Source organism: Lepus europaeus, chromosome 16 (assembly GCF_033115175.1).
Source record: "Lepus europaeus isolate LE1 chromosome 16, mLepTim1.pri, whole genome shotgun sequence".
NCBI lineage: Eukaryota > Metazoa > Chordata > Mammalia > Lagomorpha > Leporidae > Lepus > Lepus europaeus.
Window position 1 is genome coordinate 46,043,217 of NC_084842.1, and position 18,046 is coordinate 46,061,262.

Sequence of the window (18,046 nt, forward strand, 5' to 3'; positions counted from 1 at the left end):
ACACTGCAATGATGACAGCTATAGTGCATGCAAGTGCTTTGTTAAGGTGGAAAATGGCAAAATGTGTGAATGTATGTATAGGAGAGACATGCTGTGTATGGGTTTCGGGCATCCGCTGAGGGCGTCTGGGAACTGCAGGGCTCCACTTGAATTTTCACTCCGCAGTTTGACCTGGAAATTCTCTCCAGGTAGTAATCTGAGGGAATCATGGACTTCACCCTGTTTTTCCTCTGTCTTTCAGGGATCCTGGGCCTTGTTGCTTGGTGTCCACTGTCTTAAGGACTGTCCTTTCTTGTTTTTGTCCAACTTCCCAGTTATTTACGGTGGGAAAATAAATTCAGTACTTGGAAGCAGAAGTATTATCATTTTCATTTTGTTTCTTTCTTTTCTCATTCAATACCATTTTGAGCTCTTTTCCTTTTGCCACATGTACAGTTGTTCCTTGACCTATATCCCAATAAACTCATTGTAAGTTGAAAAAAATTGTAAATGAAAAATGCATTTCAGGGCCGGGGCTGTGGTGTAGCAGGTAAAGCCACTGCCTGCAGCGCTGGCATCCCATATGGGTGCCGGTTCGAGCCCTGGCTGCTCCACTTCTGATCCAGCTCTCTGCTATGGCCTGGGAAAGCAGTAGAAGATGGCCCAAGTCTTTGGGTCCCTGCACCCACATGGGAGACCTGGAAGAAGCTCCTGGTTCCTGGTTTTAGATTGGCGCAACTCCGGCCATTGCAGCCAAATGGGGAGTGAACCAGCAGATGGAAGATCTCTCTCTCTCTTTCTCTGCCTCTCTCTCTCTGTGTAACTCTGACTTTCAAATACATAAATAAAGATTTTAAAAAATGCATTTAATCCAAGAAATTTCCCAACTATAGTTTAGCCACACAGCACAATGCAGAGTATTGTGCCCTCCGTGATCGCACTGCCCGGCTGAGGTCTGTCGCTCTCTGCTGCTGCCCAGCACGTGCAGAGTGTGGATCTACCTAAAGAAGCATCAGCATTCAAAATTCAAAGTGTGGCTTCTACTGAATGCAGATCACTTTTGCGGCATTGTAAGGTTGAATGTTAGTCGAATATTCTAAGTAAGGACTGTCTGTTATTTTGCTTGTTGTGTCCTTTGCATAAAATTCTACAGTGTGCACCCACCATTTTGTACTTATTTGGCATACATTCCTCTAATGTGCCTTCCTCAGAATGGAGTAGCTTGGTTACAGGCATAACTGTATTTGTTTTTTAATTAATTAATTAATGTATTTATTTATTTTTATTTGACAGATAGAGTTAGACAGTGAGAGAGACAGAGACAGAGAGAAAGGTCTTCCTTCCGTTGGTTCACCTCCCAAATGGCCGCTACGGTCAGTGCTACGCCGATCCGAAGCCAGGAGCCAGGTGCTTCCTCCTGGTCTCCCAAGCGGGTGCAGGGCCCAAGCACTTGGGCCATCTTCCGCTGCCCTCCCGGGCCACAGCAGAGAGCTGGACTGAAAGAGGAGCAACCAGGACTAGAACCCGGTGCCTATATGGGATGCTGGTTCTGCAGGCGGAGGATTAACCAAGTGAGCCATGGCGCCGGCCCAGGCATAACTGTATTTGAATTTACTAAATGCTATCAGAATAGCAGTATCACTATTCACAACAGCAGTGCATGAGGGTTCCTGTCTCCTCTAGCCTCACCCACACCTGGTGGCGTACGTGTTTTCAGTTTGCTCCTTCTGATGCGGTTGTTGTGAGCGTGCCTCAAGATGCAGCTCAGGGTCTGCTCTCTCAGAAAGCTTTCCTTTATCCCTCTATCTGACTTGGGTGTGTCTCCTTTGTGACCTTGTGACACCTGCACTTACCTCTGCCATAGTACTTACCAAATCTTGTTATTGTCAGTTTAGCTGTCTAGCGCCCTTTTAAACTGAGTGTACCTTGAGGCCTAAAGACAGTGTATTAGAGACACTAATCATTGCCTGCTTCCTACTGCTCCTAAGACAATTATCCTGTCTGCAGCCTCTAACAAAGAGGCAGGGGAGTGACTGTGGCCTTTCACTGGCTCCTCCAGCCTGGCCACAGCTGACTAGAGCAGGTGGCAGGCAACTTGCCTGAAATCCTTTAGATGAGTCAGTTTGAGTGGGCCTCTTTTTAGCAATCATTTGATACTTGAGTGGACCAAATTGGGTTTGTGTGGCTTGTATCTCCAGAACCCAGCACAGAGCTTGACATAAGAGGAAGGTGCATGGACATGAGGATGGGTTACTTCCTATTATTTCACAGATCAAGAAACTTAAAAGCAGGTCATCATCATTCAGCTTCTAGAAGGCACAATGTAAGAATGGTCTTCAGAAAGTTCATGGAAAATGTGCATTATCTTTTACACTTGATCTTAGCCAAAAGGCCGAGAAGCAATATGCATTATCTTTTAATTCCACTCCCATGAGCTTTTTGGAGTGCCCTCTTATACTGGTTGTGGGGAAGAGGAAGATAAAAAGACCGGTAAGGGTCAATTTAGATGGAAGAGGTCCACTGCAGTGCAGTCTACTTGTGCAGAAAACTTAGTTCCATGGCTGCCTTACCCAGAGAGCCCAGAGTGCCTCTGTAGAGGAGTTTCAGCACTTCCCCTCTTTTTTCCTTCCTGTTCTCCTTTCTGATGGGGAGGGACTCATTCAGCATCAGCACCATCATTATGCTCTGAGGGCAGTCAGTATAAGAAGTATGTTGGTATTGTCAGTGCATTACCGGCAGAACACAAGGACTGACCACTACCACCCAGGATAAAGCAACCTTTGTCCAGAGAACTGCAACAGGGTGGAGCTGGGACCCTGGGGGTTGGGAAAAGAAATAGGAAAGGAAGAAAAGAAGCAGACTGCAAAATCGAGTGTTTCTGAATGCCCATCTTAGTTGAACTCTGTATAGACCAATGATGACGTGATGAGAAGCACAAGAACACATCTTGCAGCAATGTTTGGGTTCTAAGAGTGCTCATGAAGGCCCTGAGTAAGGGTGGCACTTAATCACAGGCTGGTCAGTATTGTGCCAGTTGCTAAAGATGTACTGGAGAGCAGGATAGAGCTGTTCTCTCAGGATATGGTAACACAAGTCAGGAGAGGATGAATCTGGTTTTCTCACCCAAAGGAGAGCTTATCTCCTTTCTTTGTGAGAAACACAATGTGTAAGTGCCAACAGCATGTCCAAGACACAGATGAGGCACCTAGTGGTTGGTTAATGATATCTTCTATCTCATTTCACATTAAGGAGAACCAGAAGCATCATGGATTTTTACTCACTTCCTAAAGTTCTCTCACTCTGACTCATGCCTCCATGCCCATGGCTATGTCCTTAGTCCAGACATGAGTTTAAATGTATGCTCTAGAGGCTGACATTTGGCCTAACAGTTAAGATGCTTCTTGGGATACCCAGATCCCATATCAGAGAGCCTGAGTTCAAGTGTTGGCTCTGCTATCTGCTAATGCACACCCTTACAAGCAGCAGGTGATCAAGTACTTGGGTCACTGCCATCCACATGGGAGACCTGGATTAAGTTCTCAGCTCCTGCCTTTGACCTGGTCCAGCCAATGATGTTAGAAATATTTGGGGAGTGCACCAACATATGGGAGCGCTCTCTCTTTTGCTTTCTCTCTCTCTCCCCCCATTCTTGGTATTCCACAGCAGAGTCCATTACTGACATTAAAGAAACTCTAGTAATGATTTATTGATCTAAGGATCATTATCCATAATATCAATCATAACAACAGTCCTTATCTCATTACAATGTATTCAACTCTCTGTATTGCACTAATTAAAACTACATGATAATTATCTTGTGTTTTCCACTACATAAAAATCTTCCTGAAGGCAAAGAATTCTGCTTTATTCATTTTAATATCCAATTTTCTATGTTCTAGACCATAGCATAAGGATTCACTTGGAATTAATTCATTCTCTTTCCTCTGACAAGGAATGGATCCAGGCTACACAGCTTGCACAAGAACGTGGTAGGACTTTGGGTTCAGTTACACTAAAGACTCAGGTCTGGCGCTTACTGATTGTATGGCCCTGGGCTAACTACAATCCTTTCTGAGTTCCCATTTTATTATCTATAAGGGAAAACTAACCTACAGAATCATTTTAGAGCTTATGATGCAGGTATAGTATCTTACACGTGGTAAGTACTCCGTAAATTTCATTTCTTACATTCTAAGTAAGGGGACAGCCAAGTTTTGCTGTTGTGGTGCCGGCACTGGTGTTTATGAAAATCTTGGGAATTTTTGTTCCTTTGTTTTAACTGTTTAAAAACATGACTTAACTTAGGATAAAGGGTGGCCTTTGATGGCTACCTTTGAAAGAGGGAGTCCCCAGTAATGAGTTCATAACGCATTGAGGTAGATCAGTCAGGGATCTGCCAGGAGGCAGAACCACACCAGTTATTGGAGAGGAAATTCAATATAAAAAATTGTTAGTTTGGTAACTGAAAAGCATTATTGTGGTAACAACTGTGTAATGCAACTGTGATCCCTACAGCTGAGGAAAGCAGGAAAACTCAGGGAGAAACCTGGAAACTTTAAAGAGGGGCGAGTAGGGGGCGCTGTCCTGAGGTGCTGTCTCTGAGAGGACCTGAGGAGGCTGGTTCTACATGTGTGGGGGAAACTGCAGGCTGGATCCAACTGACGCTGTGGGACAGAGCCTCAGGGGCCAGGGAGGAAGATGCCTCGCTGGCGTGATGCTTATAGAAACCTCAAGCAAATAGGGACAGGTCACAGTTAGCATCAAGCCTCCAGTCTCCCGCTAGGGCTGTCTCAATGTCAAGCCCACCAGGAAGCCTCGAACACAGAAAGGCCATGCCCAGAGTGTCTGAAAGCATTGCAAAGCTGAGTGGGAGGATGGACTTGGGGCTGAAAGGAACCACTTAATGCTTGACAGATGTTCAGAGTAGCTTCTGCCAAGCTGGTTCAATGCCCTAGACCATATGGACAGGACTTTGGACTCTAAAAGAAGCGAAGACTTACAATAGCAGCTTCTAATTGAGTGCTTGTAAAAACTCAAGAGTTTGAATGGGCATTGAAACACAAAGAAATAGGTACTTGGCTGAGTATTTCAGCAAATCTTGCATGTTACAGTCACTTTTTAGCACAATGAGTGAATGTCATTATGTGTATCTGTTTCAATAAAGAGTTCTTGTTTTACATTTACTGAAGTGAGTAGGAAATGAGTGGCTCTGGATTTTCTATTGGCAATTGCAGCGAGGTCATTCCAACCAAGGCTCATATGAAGGCAGTATCATCACTTGCCACCTAACGGGAGGTGACCCTAAATAAAGGCTCAATATCCAGTAGATATGAATCAACGACAACCAAATGACATACTTAATCCTGGCTTCTTTTCATTGAGTTTTTTTTCACTTCAGTTGTACATATTTATGGAGTATGTTGTGATAATTTTGTGTATTTTTAGTGTGATAACAAAACCACGTTGGTTAGCATTTTCATCTCCTTAAACACTAAAAAATGTTTGTGATGGAACTTAATAATTTACATATTATAGAGCACAGTTTCATATTTCAGTGAATGCATGCAATGTACACTGATCAAATCAGGTCAACCATTCTTTTTCTTAGAAGAATCATCTGTCAGAAGATACTACCGCCTGGAGTTGCACATAAAAAAGCTGGCAGTAGGAGCAGGTTCACACTTTATAAGATTTCCTGATTCTAATGATCTTTCTCTGCAGATGTTTATTAAATGGAGTCTGAACCTTTTGGTTCCCCAACTTTAAATTCTGCATCTTCATAGAGGCTCCAGATTTCTAACAAGCTCAACTCCTATCCTGATTTTCCATCACCTCTTCTCCCACAGCCTGAAACATGCCATGACTCTGGCACACCATACCCATATAAATGCTCATATACATTCCACCCACACACTGTGCCCTCCTGTCCAATACTGAGCTACCCAAGAAGGATTTTAAAAGACAACCTTTTTGATAGGTCTCTCCACTTTCTGGTTTTTACCTTCAGGCATAGCTATATCTCCAAAACGCATGGAAGGAATAAGCTACTGTCTGAATATAACTAGATAACCCAAAGAATCAGTTCAATGTAAATAGTAAATGATTTTTAATTTTGATTCTGGAAATGTGACTCTATTTTCCATGATTAGCCTGTGCCATGATGGGAGCTGCCTGACATTTTTTATATAACATTATAGAACCCAAATGTCAAACAACTTCCTCCTCAGTCTAATTTGTGATTCAAGAATACATACATCAATATGTCAAGTGATTTCTGAGAGGAAATAAATCATATACAAAAATGGTTTAGTTTGAAATTCTTTGCCAAGAAAGAAACAACAGTTTAGGAAGAATTTCAGAAAGGCCAAAGGTACTAAGTAATATGGGAAGGGAAAGAAAGAAATCCAAAGTTTTCTGAATCATAGATTGGCTCCTTTGATGATGTAGCAGGTGAATGGTCATAGAAGCTTCACGTGTTATTTTTCCATCTCCTCTATAGGCTGCAAAAAGCTAGATTTTCCAGGATTAGCCAGGGAGGAGGAATCTCCAGCCTCTTTTGAGAGTCTACTGGGGATCCAAGGAAGTGTAAGATCTCTGTCTGGACTGGTCCTAGTTAAAAGCATGTGGCAGGCTCACCTATAGGTGGCACATTTGCGTCATTTGGATGCAGGTAACTGAATGGAGAGCTGTTGATTCATGTATGAGTATTAACAAAACACAACTATTTTCCAACACAGCTGATCTATGATCTTTGCTTCTACCTTCTTCAGAGCTGACCTTTCTGAATCTAGTTCTACTGTTGTTTATGCTACATTGGTTACATCAAAGTAATGTCTAAGATTTCTTGAATCAAGAGCCTAACTTCTCCATTTACTGGCTGATCCTCCTAGTGCCTGAGTGTCTGCCGCCCACACCCCGCATAGAATTGGGATGATTAGAAAAGAACCAGTGATTATAAGATTCAGGAAGTTCATGCCTGTGAAACCCTCAGAGCTTTCACATGGTGAGTGCTCAGGGGATGTTAACTATCTGTTTTTCTTCTATGATCTCTACCACCATTTTGAATAAATGGGCTTATTGTTCTAGTGTTTAATCAGCTCTGTCTAATTTTGCTCATCATTTGTATAACGAGAGCCACCTATGCTATTGTTAACTCACTAGCAATAAAGACAGTGTTTTTAACTGTCTCTGTCTCTCTCACTGTCCACTCTGCCTGTCAAAAAAAAAAAAAGAGTTAAATTTGTATTTTGCTTAATAGCTCAATAAGCAGCTGCTGTCCCCTTCACATGTAAACTTCCTGTTGAACATTATTGTTCAAGTGTGGCTGATGTTATATCAAAAGCCCAGGATACCTACAGGATAAGAGCTACAATGTAAGCTCCATCAGAGCAGGGACCAATCAAATTGAGTCCACCACTAGATCTCCTATACTTAGTACAGGGCTTGACCTGTGGTAGGCTTTCAACAGCTACATATTCAGTGAACATGCAAATGAATGAAGGGCAAGAATTGTGTATGCAATATTCCCCTGTGATTAGGGCATGGGCATCCATAGGGAGAGAAAGTTAATTAACTGTGTCCATGAAAACGTGTCTGGCTCTGTCAATTGCTGAAGCGTGGGGTATCTCCCTCAGACGCAGAGCCACATCTCAGTGAGTGACAGAGATCACAGGACAGGACGTAGGAAAGCACCCATGATGTGGACATGGGCAGCAGCTGAGAAGCAAGTAAGGCAGGCAAGAGGCCAGGGAATTGTTAGTAGCTCCTTGAGAAGGCAACAGAGGTAGTTATTACAAAGTTTTTGATACTTGTCTGTTTTAAAGCTGTTTGAATTTTTTTGAGATTATTTCCTACTGCTCATCCATAGGTTATCTCTGTCAATGCTAATGAGAATCACGCAAGAGTCCTGGAGTTGACCTTTGAAAGAGATCTGGTAGGGAGGGAACCATGATGGGAACCAGCGAGAATGTGAGCGGAAGCCTCCGCAAGTTCAGCCACCCCCCCTCCCCGTAGACTCCTTTGCCAGAGCTAGTCTCCGCCAAATCTTCCTGCTGCCTTTTGTTCAGATAATAAAGGGCTTCCATATGCTTCTCTTTGACCAGGAAACACCTACAGGGAGGATTTCCACTTCTGGCTGCCAGAGAGCACTGACCAGAATAACCCTCCCTGTCATGACTACAGAATTGTAGGTTGCACAAAATATTGGAAATCTACTGTTTCAGACTTGTGACAATGTGTCTGAAGACTGTGATCCAGGAGAAAGGGGAAATGATTAAGGGGAGCCCTACCTTGACCTTGGCTGGACCTCAGAGTCTGGCCATCTCACTAAGATGAAGAGAAGCCTGGTGATGGGAGAAGCTGAGGTGGTCAAGATTTGCAGGTCATAGTACCTTAGAAAATTCCAGCAAGGTGCGTGGGGCTTCCTTTAAGTCTCAGCTGACTACCACTCTGTAGATCTGTGGGCCCCAAGGGGCTGGAAAGAACAACTTCTGAGGGAAGAATCATGACCACAACCCCTTCACTTCCATCAGAGAGGAGCAAGTACGCAGGGACTGACAGTCCCTGGGAGCTCTGTAACTCATTCCGCTCAGTTAGAAACTTGCCCCAGTTCCAAAAAGCTGGAGGTGGAGGGAAGGACAGAGGAGGCTCGAATGAGGCAAGTCCTACAGAGGAATGAAGGGAGGGCTCTTCTAAGAGAGCCGACGAGTGGTTTAGGGGGCCCGTGTGTGGTACAGCAGGATGGGCTGCTACTTATGACACTGGCACCCCATATCAGAGTGCCTGTTCAAGTCCTGGCTGCTCTGCTTCCAATTCAGCTCCCTACTAATGTGCCTGGAAAGGTAACAGAGAGCGGCCCAGATACTTGGGCCCCTGCCGCCCACGTGGGAGACCCAGATGGAGTTCCTGGCTTTAGCCTAGCCCAACCCCGGCTGCTGCAATGGAAGATTTCTTTCTCCCCTTCTCTGTCACTCTGCCTTTCAATAGATAAGTCTTTTTTTTTTTAAAGAAAGACAAGTGATTTACACTCTTGGCATCTTTTTTTTTTTTTTTTAAGATTTATTTGAAAGGCAGAATTATATAGGGAGAAAAGTAGAGACAGCAAGAGACATCTTGAATCTGCTGGTTCACTCCCCAAATGGCTGCAATAACGGGCTGGGCCAGGTCAAAGTCAGGGGCCAGGAGCTTCTTCTGGATCTCTAACAAGGGTGGCAGGGTCCCAGGGACTTGGGCCATTTTCTGCTGCTTTCCCAGGTGCATTAGCAGGGAGCTGGATCAGAAGTGGAACAGCCAGGACTCTAACCAGCATCCATACGGGGTGCCAGCACTGCAGGATGCAGCTTAACCCGCTGAGCCACAGCACGGACCCCTACACTTGACATATTAAAGAAACACTATAATAGCTGGTTGTCATCAACTAATGGCACTGAAGACCCGAAGGGGTGCCTGTGGTTGTCTATTAAGTGCCCATGTTTAACTTTAACACATACAGGTCACAAAGCAGGTCCTCACAGGGCAGTCAGGGTGACCAGTAGAGGGCAGGAAAAGGGGATGCTGTCCTTCTCCACGGGGGCTGTTTACAGAAGGGAAACCATCACATTTTGGGGGGCACATACTACTGGGCCTTGCACAGGAGGAAGAAAAAGGTTCTTCATTTGTGGAATTCCAGAAAGACAACTTTTCTATTGCCTTTCAGCAAATGATGATGACTGGTGACAACCCTGGGGCAGTGCGGACTCCCAGAGGTGCTAGCTGTGAGTATGTGGCCAGGACTCTGCAGGGGTCTGCACGTTGCTCCCCACATTGCACTGGTCCTATGTCTGCAATTCCTGCCTCCTTAGATGAGGATGCCCAGTGACTCCACAGCCCTGATACCAAACTCTAAACAATTTTTTATGTGTGAACGAAACTCCAGAGGGAATTACGTAACCAAGGGAGAACTCTGCAGACTGACAAAGAGAGGTGTTCTCTCCTGGATGCAATATAAAAGCAATTCTCTGATGAGATGGGCCGGCCGTATTTATTGTTCTGTTGATCAGACTCAATGCCTTTGGTCAACAAATAAGGCTTGAGACACCATGTTCCACCGTGTTCTTTAATCAAGTGCCAGTCCCCACTGAAAAATGCTCACACCATCTAATGCCACCGGCCCTCCCCGCACTCACTAGGTTTTTCATGAGAAAGAACATGATGGAATGCTTGTGAGTGACATGTGTTTTACTTTATTGAAATTCTTTCTTACAAAAGAGTATGATGTATTTTAGGCCAGGCCTAATTTCCTTTAGTCCCTGAAATACAGGTCCATGGTCATTTCCATGTCCTCTTAAATAGGTATGTAAACTAGTAGACTGTTATTTTTAAAGTTAAGACACTTTTCAACATTGTTTTTATTTGATGTAAAAGAAGACTTGTGGTTTCCCAAATGAAAAGACCAAGTAAGAAGGTTACGTGGTTTTCCGTAGGTGGGATAACTGGAGTCTGCCAGAAATGAGTTCAGAATTTATCTCATCCAATGTGACATCTTCCCACCTTTGGTATATATATTTTTAACGCAAACTTTGCAATGTGATGTCCTATGTAGTAAAGAGTGCTAAGTTTATATATGCATACATATATTAGCTCTGGAAAAAGATGCATGAGTACATGTGAGTTATGTAAACACAGCAATTGGTAAGAAGGAAAAATCTCTGATCATTAGGACATTAATGAGTAATAAGCATCCTGTAAGCAAAGAATGACCAAGAGCACATATTGGCTAAGTTGTCAGCTGGGAACGTCGGTGGTCCTACACCTGGAGGGGCCCAGGTCTCACTCTCCCCAGGCAGGCTGATGCTCACCTGATACGACAGGTGGTTGTGTATCCAAGGCCTCAACATGAGTTTGTGATTCCTCCAAAGTGAGGTCAGTCTGTTCTCATTTGCTTCCATGTAGCTCCCCTAGAACTAGAACATATGTATGGCCCAGTTTGATCTATTTGTGTGAAAAACAGGATATGATCTCCCGATCATAGGAAGGTACAGATGTCCATGATCTCTTATTATCCCCAGGGGTTACGGACAATCCTTCCTTCCACATCCATAGGATCCATCAGGACTTGTTTATCTGAGCAAAGGATCATACCTCAAGTGACCCAGAAGGTACAGTATCATCCATCACCATCAAATCTGAGTCACAGGTGACTTGGCTTTAACCCTGACTGCCAATCGACTGAACACTGGACTCCAGTTAACTCAGTCCCTGAAACACTCTCCAAATCAGCTCTCCTCCTACGTAGATGGTTGACCTGGAAGCCAATCATGTCATCCTGGACTCAACATGCTTTAACGTTTGCAGTATGCAACTTTCTAGTCACACTTGCTTCATTCTCAAGCTTGTTACTCAGGCCTAGCACAGACACACAAAAGTCCCAGTGGGAACTTGGTCTCAGTCATTCTTAGTCTTCTGACTTGTAGGTCAGGTGAACAGGCCATATGTGCGCTACCTGGAGGTCAGGCCTTACCCAGGCTGATGTGCCTTGTTACAATGCAGCAAAGTAGATAAAATGAATTCAGCACCCAAGATGCTATTTAGCACACATGGTAGTCATTCCATCAATGCTAATCTCACTCCCTTCTCCAAATCCAGCTGGATTTCTGCACATGGTTTGCATTTCCCTCTACCTCTTGCAGCTGGCTTCTCCTCTATGTCACTTTCCCAAACTAACAAATGGTGTGCAGAGGCAGAGTAAAGACAGGAAGATAAATCATGCAGTGTTGTCACTTGCTGGGAGGAAGATGTCAAAACTCCTGGCCCAACCGAGGTTTGAGAAGCATATGAAGAGTAAATCATCCATAATACCGCCCATCTCCACTGCTACGTTTGACGTTTGTTTTTTGACATCCTCTCAGCATTCATCTGCAATAGACCGAAGGAAACACGGATTTGAGACCCAGTGCTGGTATTCAAAGGCTGGGAAACTGGTGATCCGGTTGACCAGGGCTCCCCGTGCAGGAACACTGGTGGAAGGGAGAGACAGGCAGTAAATCCCAGAGATTACTTTGGAGTCCAGGAGGAGAGTGACGGCAGCCACCATGGTCCTGGGATAGCGCTGTGGGGGCTGGGGCGTGCTGGGCGAGGCAGGGCAGAGGCATGGTCAGGGTGGCCTCCAGCGATGCCCCCATCCTAGGAATGCAGGCAGGAGGCTCCTGGCAGGGTCCCAACCTTGGAGCGCGCTCACTTTCAGTGTCTGCTGCACGTCACCCCAGCATCCTCAGCATGTCCACAGTTTGTCACCCCCCACTTGGAGAAGCTGCAGCGGAAGATGGAGTCCTCTGTGCCCTTGCAGGCCACATCATCCATCCAGATCTTCCCGGTGCCTGTGGAGACAGGGCAACATGGTTTGTCAGCAGGTGCGCAGGAAGCAGGAGGCAGGAAGGAGAAGGAAAGGGAGCACCCCTGTCTCCCCTGGACCAGGGAGAGCTGCCCCTGGCTTCGCAGGTGCTTCGCAAGTCTGGTGGCTTCCATCTGCCTTCTCCACCCCATCAAGAATGCAAGCTTATTTCTAGGCTCAGTTTTGTTATCAGACAGGGCCCCTTGCTCCAGGGCACGCTGTTAGTTATAAAAATGCTGGATTCAGCCGCTGAGAAAGGGAACATTTGGCCGGCAGTCACGTCGAGGACCAAATCAATCTCTCCATGTAGACAGAGGTTTGGGAATTTATGGAGTTAGGGTAAGTGGGGCAGAACTGGTGAGACAGAGTGACAAGACATGATAGATGCCGAGGAAAAGGGTGGCGAATGTCCTTAGAACATACACCTTGACAAATCATGTCCTTACACACGCTGCATGTACAAAGATGGCTACTGAAAGGTCCTGGCGGTGTATCACTCTTATTAACTCTGGTCGGCCTGGGTTGGTGTGCATAGGTGCCAATTACAAGGCTGGCTGTGGCTGGTTCTGTCTAGTTTTATCAGAGACTGTGGAAAGACAACTTATCAGATTTTTGTGTTTTTTGGCCAAAGCAACTATTATGGGATGGCAAGTTATTATGCAAGAGGTAAGCAATGAATTATTATGGACTGTTCATATGTTAGGCAGCCACAGGAAGCTTGCTGTTACAAGGGGAGGGGAGTCCCACATTGTTTGTGGTTTCAGGCTTTTGAGGAGAGAATAGCAATAGATGATGGCACGGATGGTGGTATTCATGAAGATCTTCCACAGGCGTCACATACATGACTGTTCAGTGCTCACCATGGTGCTGTGAGGTTGGTATTAATAAACCCATCTCACAGGTGGGAAACTGAGGCTCAGAGAACAACTGATGCAAGGTCACTCAGCTTTTACGTGGCAGACACTGGCCTCAAACCCAAGACTTGCTGCTTCCCAGGCCCACCCTTTGGAAGACACATCACACAGACTTCGTTGTGATACTGCAGCCTTGGTTGATGAATAGTCAGGCAGGGACTAATCAGAGGGACAGAGTCAGCCAGCTCCTGGATCCCCCGGTGTCCTGGAGCCAAGTATATCAATGCCAACATCGCTTCTGATCTTGTGAAGCTTAACATAGACGGTGCCATTCTATGAGCCCAAAACAGTAGCGCAGGAATAGCAAGGAGGCCCTGCATTTAACAGTATGGTCAGATGCACATACAAGGTTATGCAGGAGCACCCCTCAGCTGTAAGGATTTGCCTTCTAAAAGTTCCTGGAGAAACAGAATTACAGGATAAGCTGAATTCCCCATGAACTTTCTGAAGTCCCTCATACAAGTTCCCTTCGTCAATCTGTTTGGCAGCTTTGCCTGCACCCAGCCCTGTTCACTCAGCTCTCGGGAGGACCAAGCCACTGGACTGGGGGGCGCTGGTGCTTTGGTTGGCTCTCCCAAGACTATCTCTGAGTCTTGAATAGTGTATACTTGACACTGAGTTTCCTTCATGAACGTCAGGGGAATAGGGCAATAGGACCAGGCTCCATGAATGAGTGGGGAGTGCCTGTCTGGCATCAGAGGGGACAGTGGAAAGGGGAGTAGGCTCCATAGAAGTCTCAACCGTTGAACTGGTGGGATCATAACTCATGGTGCTGGTGGGTTCTCGCAGCTTATGACTGTGCTGGGTCCTGATGGTGGGAACCCATTTGGGAGCTATCTGGAAGGGTGATTGAACTTTAGGGTTGCCAAAGAAACAAAGGTAAAGCTTTACTACCCAGTGAGGTCTTGGACCCATAGCATCCCCTCGCCAGGAGCTTATTAGAGATGGGGGGCCCTGGGCCCACAGAGCCCTGTGGAGCCCGAATCTGCATTTTACAAAGAGGCTCTGCATCACAGCCAGGGAGACACTGAGGCAGCAGAGGCAGAAGCAGGCTGGGCAGTAGGACATGCCCTGACTCAAGCATCGCCACCATTAGGGGTGCCCATTCAGTTTTCAAACTGGGAGGGGCTTCCCAGAGGGTGGGCTTTTCTTTCATTTGTTTTTAAAAATATTTTATACCATTATATTTGTTTATTTTATTGTATTTGCTTTAAAGATTTATTTATTTATTTAGAAGGCAGAGTTACACATACACACACAGAAGTAGAGAGAGATCTCTCATCCCCTGGTTTACACCCCCAAACAGCGACCAGGGCCAGGCTGAATCCAGGAACCTGTATTTCATCCAGGCCTCCCACATGGGTGGCAGGGGCCCAAGTACTCAGGCCATCTTCTGTTGCCTCCCTAGGCATGTTACCAGGGAGTTGGATGGGAAGTGAAGTAGCCAGGACTTGAATCCACACTCAATGCTGGCGCCAGAATACGGACTTTTAATGTTAAAAGCTGGTAAATCCTGGCCAAAGCAAGATGGCTCTTAGTCACTTGTCAGGTCTAAGACTTGGCACCAAAATGCACAGGGTTCAAGGTAATAAACTGGGCTCCAAACGGCCACAATGGTGAAGGATGGTCCAGGCCAGGCCAAAGCCGGGAGCCTAGAACTCTATTCAGGTCTCCCACACGGGTGCGGGGGCCCAAGCACTGGGTCATCTTTTGCTGCTTTCCCAGGCTGTATCAGGAGCTGGATTGGAAGTGGAGCAGCCAGGACTCGAACCAGTGCCCATATGGGATGCCGGCATTGCAGGTAATAGCTTAACCCACTGTGCTACAACCCTGACAGTTACAAGTTACTCTTGAACTGCATACCAAGAATGTCAAGAGGACATCCAAACCATCTCACTGCTAAGCCACAGCTTGAACTAAGTGGTTCAGACATGTGTTTGTTATGGAGAGATTTTCAGCATCTGCTGCACAGTGGATCTAGGGACAGGGCAGGGAGGGGAGGCCTCCTTCCGCCATCCTCTTGGATGCTGTCTCAGCACCAGAGCTCTTCCTGGCCTGGGGAGCTGTGGCCCTTACACAATAAGTCCTTTGAGCAGAGCAATAATTTGCAGATTAAACATCTCCTGGAAAACACATCAGTTTACAAATTACCCAGGAAAAGGCCGCAGGCCCAAGAGCTCAGTGGGATTAGTCACACCCAAAGCAAATAAAAGCAAATGAAAGAAACTGACAAATAAAGAACAGGCCGGAGGCTCCCTAGCCCAAACATATACATAGGATCTCAAAACTCCAAACACTGTGGCGTTTTGCTAGGGAGTTCTGGCTAATGTCCAGTCATGGGAAGAAGATCACCATGTGAGTGGCACTGGGTATTCACAGCTATGGCAACTGTGAGGGCATCACGGAAAGGCTAGGCACCCAGCGAGCCTCATCCAACACTGACTGTGGTTATTAACCATCACTTTCGCTTTAGAACTGACAGGTGAGTAGTGCAGGTGTGGGGCCTGGACCTGGACTGTAGATATTGCCTGGGAGCTTCTTAGCAATGCAGCCCACCCAGCGTTGTGGCCTAATGGGTTCAGCCAATGTCTGCAATGCCAGCATTGCCTGTGGGTGCTGGTTCGAGTCTCAACTGCTCCACTTCTGATCTGGCTCCCTGCTATTGTGCCTGGGAAAGCAGTGGAAGATGACCCAAGTGCTTGAGCTCCTGCACCCACGTGGGAGACCCAGATGGCTTTCCAAGCTCCTGGCTTTAGCTTGGCCCAGCCCAAGGGGTGAACCAGCAGATGGAAGATCATTTGGTCTCTCTCTAACTCTGCCTTTCAAATAAATAAATAAAGTATTTTTAAAAGAGAAACGCAGTCCAAGGTGTCATCTACTCGTTCATGTCAGGGAAGCCTACTCTAGATCAGGTTTGCATTTCCGCACCAGCTCGCTCTCTGGATCTACAGAGCAGAACCTCATCAGGTAAGCAGGGGAGAACACGTGCTCCCCGTTTTCCAAATGAGAAAAATAAGCCACAGTTGTCTTTGCTCTTGAGGAGCCCAAGCCGGAACTAAGGCCCAGGTGGGCTGACACAGCACCAGGCGCTCTTCAAAGGCGATGCTGTTTGGAAGGATGAGGGGAGATTTCAGTTTGTCCGTATCATTCATTCATCCAGCAAAGATCTGAAGGCCCACTCTGTGCTCAGCACCATTCTGGGCATTTGGAATACATCACTGAAAAAACCACAAAAGCAAAAATGCTCTGCCTCACCGAGCTAACGTCGGAGCTTCTCTGTGTTTGTGCAGAGTGATACTAAGAGTTGGAGTAAGTTACACTGCATCCCACAGGCCTTCAGCCGGGCCTCGCAAAGAGGGCAGGGCAGTTATTTCATAGGCATTTAAGAGAGGAAGACGGAGGCCCCCGCAAGATGGAAGGACTTGTCCTTGGTCCTATAACTATTAAGGGGCAGAGAATAAGACTCAGGCCCGACTCTCAGTCCGTGCAGCGTCATGCTCCTAGAACCACAGTTCCCAGCACCTAACACCACGCCAGGGAGTGGCATACCACGGGCCGCATCGGGGCCAACGCCTAGTTCTGTAAATAAAAGTTTGACTGGAACACAGCCCCACCTGTCGGATTCAATATCGCCCCTGATTGCTTTCTTGCTACCACTGCAGAACCGAGCAGTTCTAACAGAGACCATCTGATCCCAAAAGCTTAAAATACTGACTCTCTAGCCTCCCATAGAAAATGTCGGCTGACACTTGCACTAATCAGTCTCCCAGTATTCGTAGCCTATCTTAGAAAGAGCAAAAAATGGTTAGAAGAATGCAATTAGGAGTGAACCTTCCAAATTCCACCCACTCACCCACACCTACAAAGCTCTGACTGAACCCTCCCTTCCCTCCTTTACCATCGTCTGTCTCCCGGGGACTTTTCCTGCTGGTCCCAGGCCACTCCCTGTTGTGCTGGATCCCACCCTTCTGCTTCCTCAAAACCTATTCCAGCCAGCACCTCTCTGCCTTTGCCACTCACATCTCTCCTCCAATTCCTCCTGGACCATTTAAAGGCTCTCCGTTTGGACCGTTCCATAATTTTCCCCAGGGAAACCGATAATTTGATTACTAAGCCCTGTCCAAGAAACATTTTATGGTGCCAGAGCACTGGGAGAAGTGCCAGGGATCGGAGACCTCTTCTATTACACTGGGGAGGGCCCAGATGGGGCGGGCTCTGGGATTCCTCCCTCTCTCCCAGGTTATTCACAGTGCCTATTATGCCCCAGGCACTGTTCTGGGTTTTGGAACTTTAAAGGTAAAGCCCTCAAGAGGCTCACACATACGAGTGTAGCTGAGACCGGGAGAACACAAGAGGTCCTAGGATACGGATGCACACACAAAGGGACACAGGAATATGGAGTAAGGGGCACGAACGTCATGGAGTGAAGGATGGAGGGGGCCAAAAAAATCTCCCCTCGGAAGATGATAGCTGAGCTGTCTTTAAAAACCAAGCAGGAGGGGCCCGCATCGTTGATGCAGAGGGTTAAGCAGCTGACTGTGGCGCTGGCATCCCACATGAGTGCCGGTTCGAGTCCTGGCTGCTCCACTTCCGATCCAGCTCCCTGCTAATGGCCTGGGAAAGTCACAGAAGATGGTTCAAGTCCTTGGGTCCCTGTCACCCATGTGAGAGACCTGGATGGAGTTCCAGGCTCCTGGCTTGACCTGGCCCACCCCTGGCTGTTGTGGTCATTTGGGACGTGAACTAGTGGATGGAAGACCTCTCTCTGTCTCTACCTCTCTCTCTG

The 18,046-nt window shown here is 46.5% G+C and overlaps 1 protein-coding gene and 1 pseudogene across 1 annotated transcript in view; both read right to left on the reverse strand.

The window, feature by feature from the left end:
* Positions 1 to 2,223: 2,223 nt before the first annotated feature.
* Positions 2,224 to 2,383, reverse strand: LOC133775535 (U2 spliceosomal RNA; annotated as a pseudogene).
* Positions 2,384 to 10,131: 7,748 nt separating this feature from the next.
* The window catches only part of SCARA5 (scavenger receptor class A member 5), a 129,508-nt gene continuing 121,593 nt past the window's right edge, over positions 10,132 to 18,046 (reverse strand). Inside the window, exon 9 of the mRNA XM_062213578.1 lies at positions 10,132 to 12,332. Within this exon, the coding sequence (XP_062069562.1) occupies positions 12,196 to 12,332 (137 nt within the window). The 3' untranslated portion in view covers positions 10,132 to 12,195. The remainder of the gene's footprint in view (positions 12,333 to 18,046) is intronic.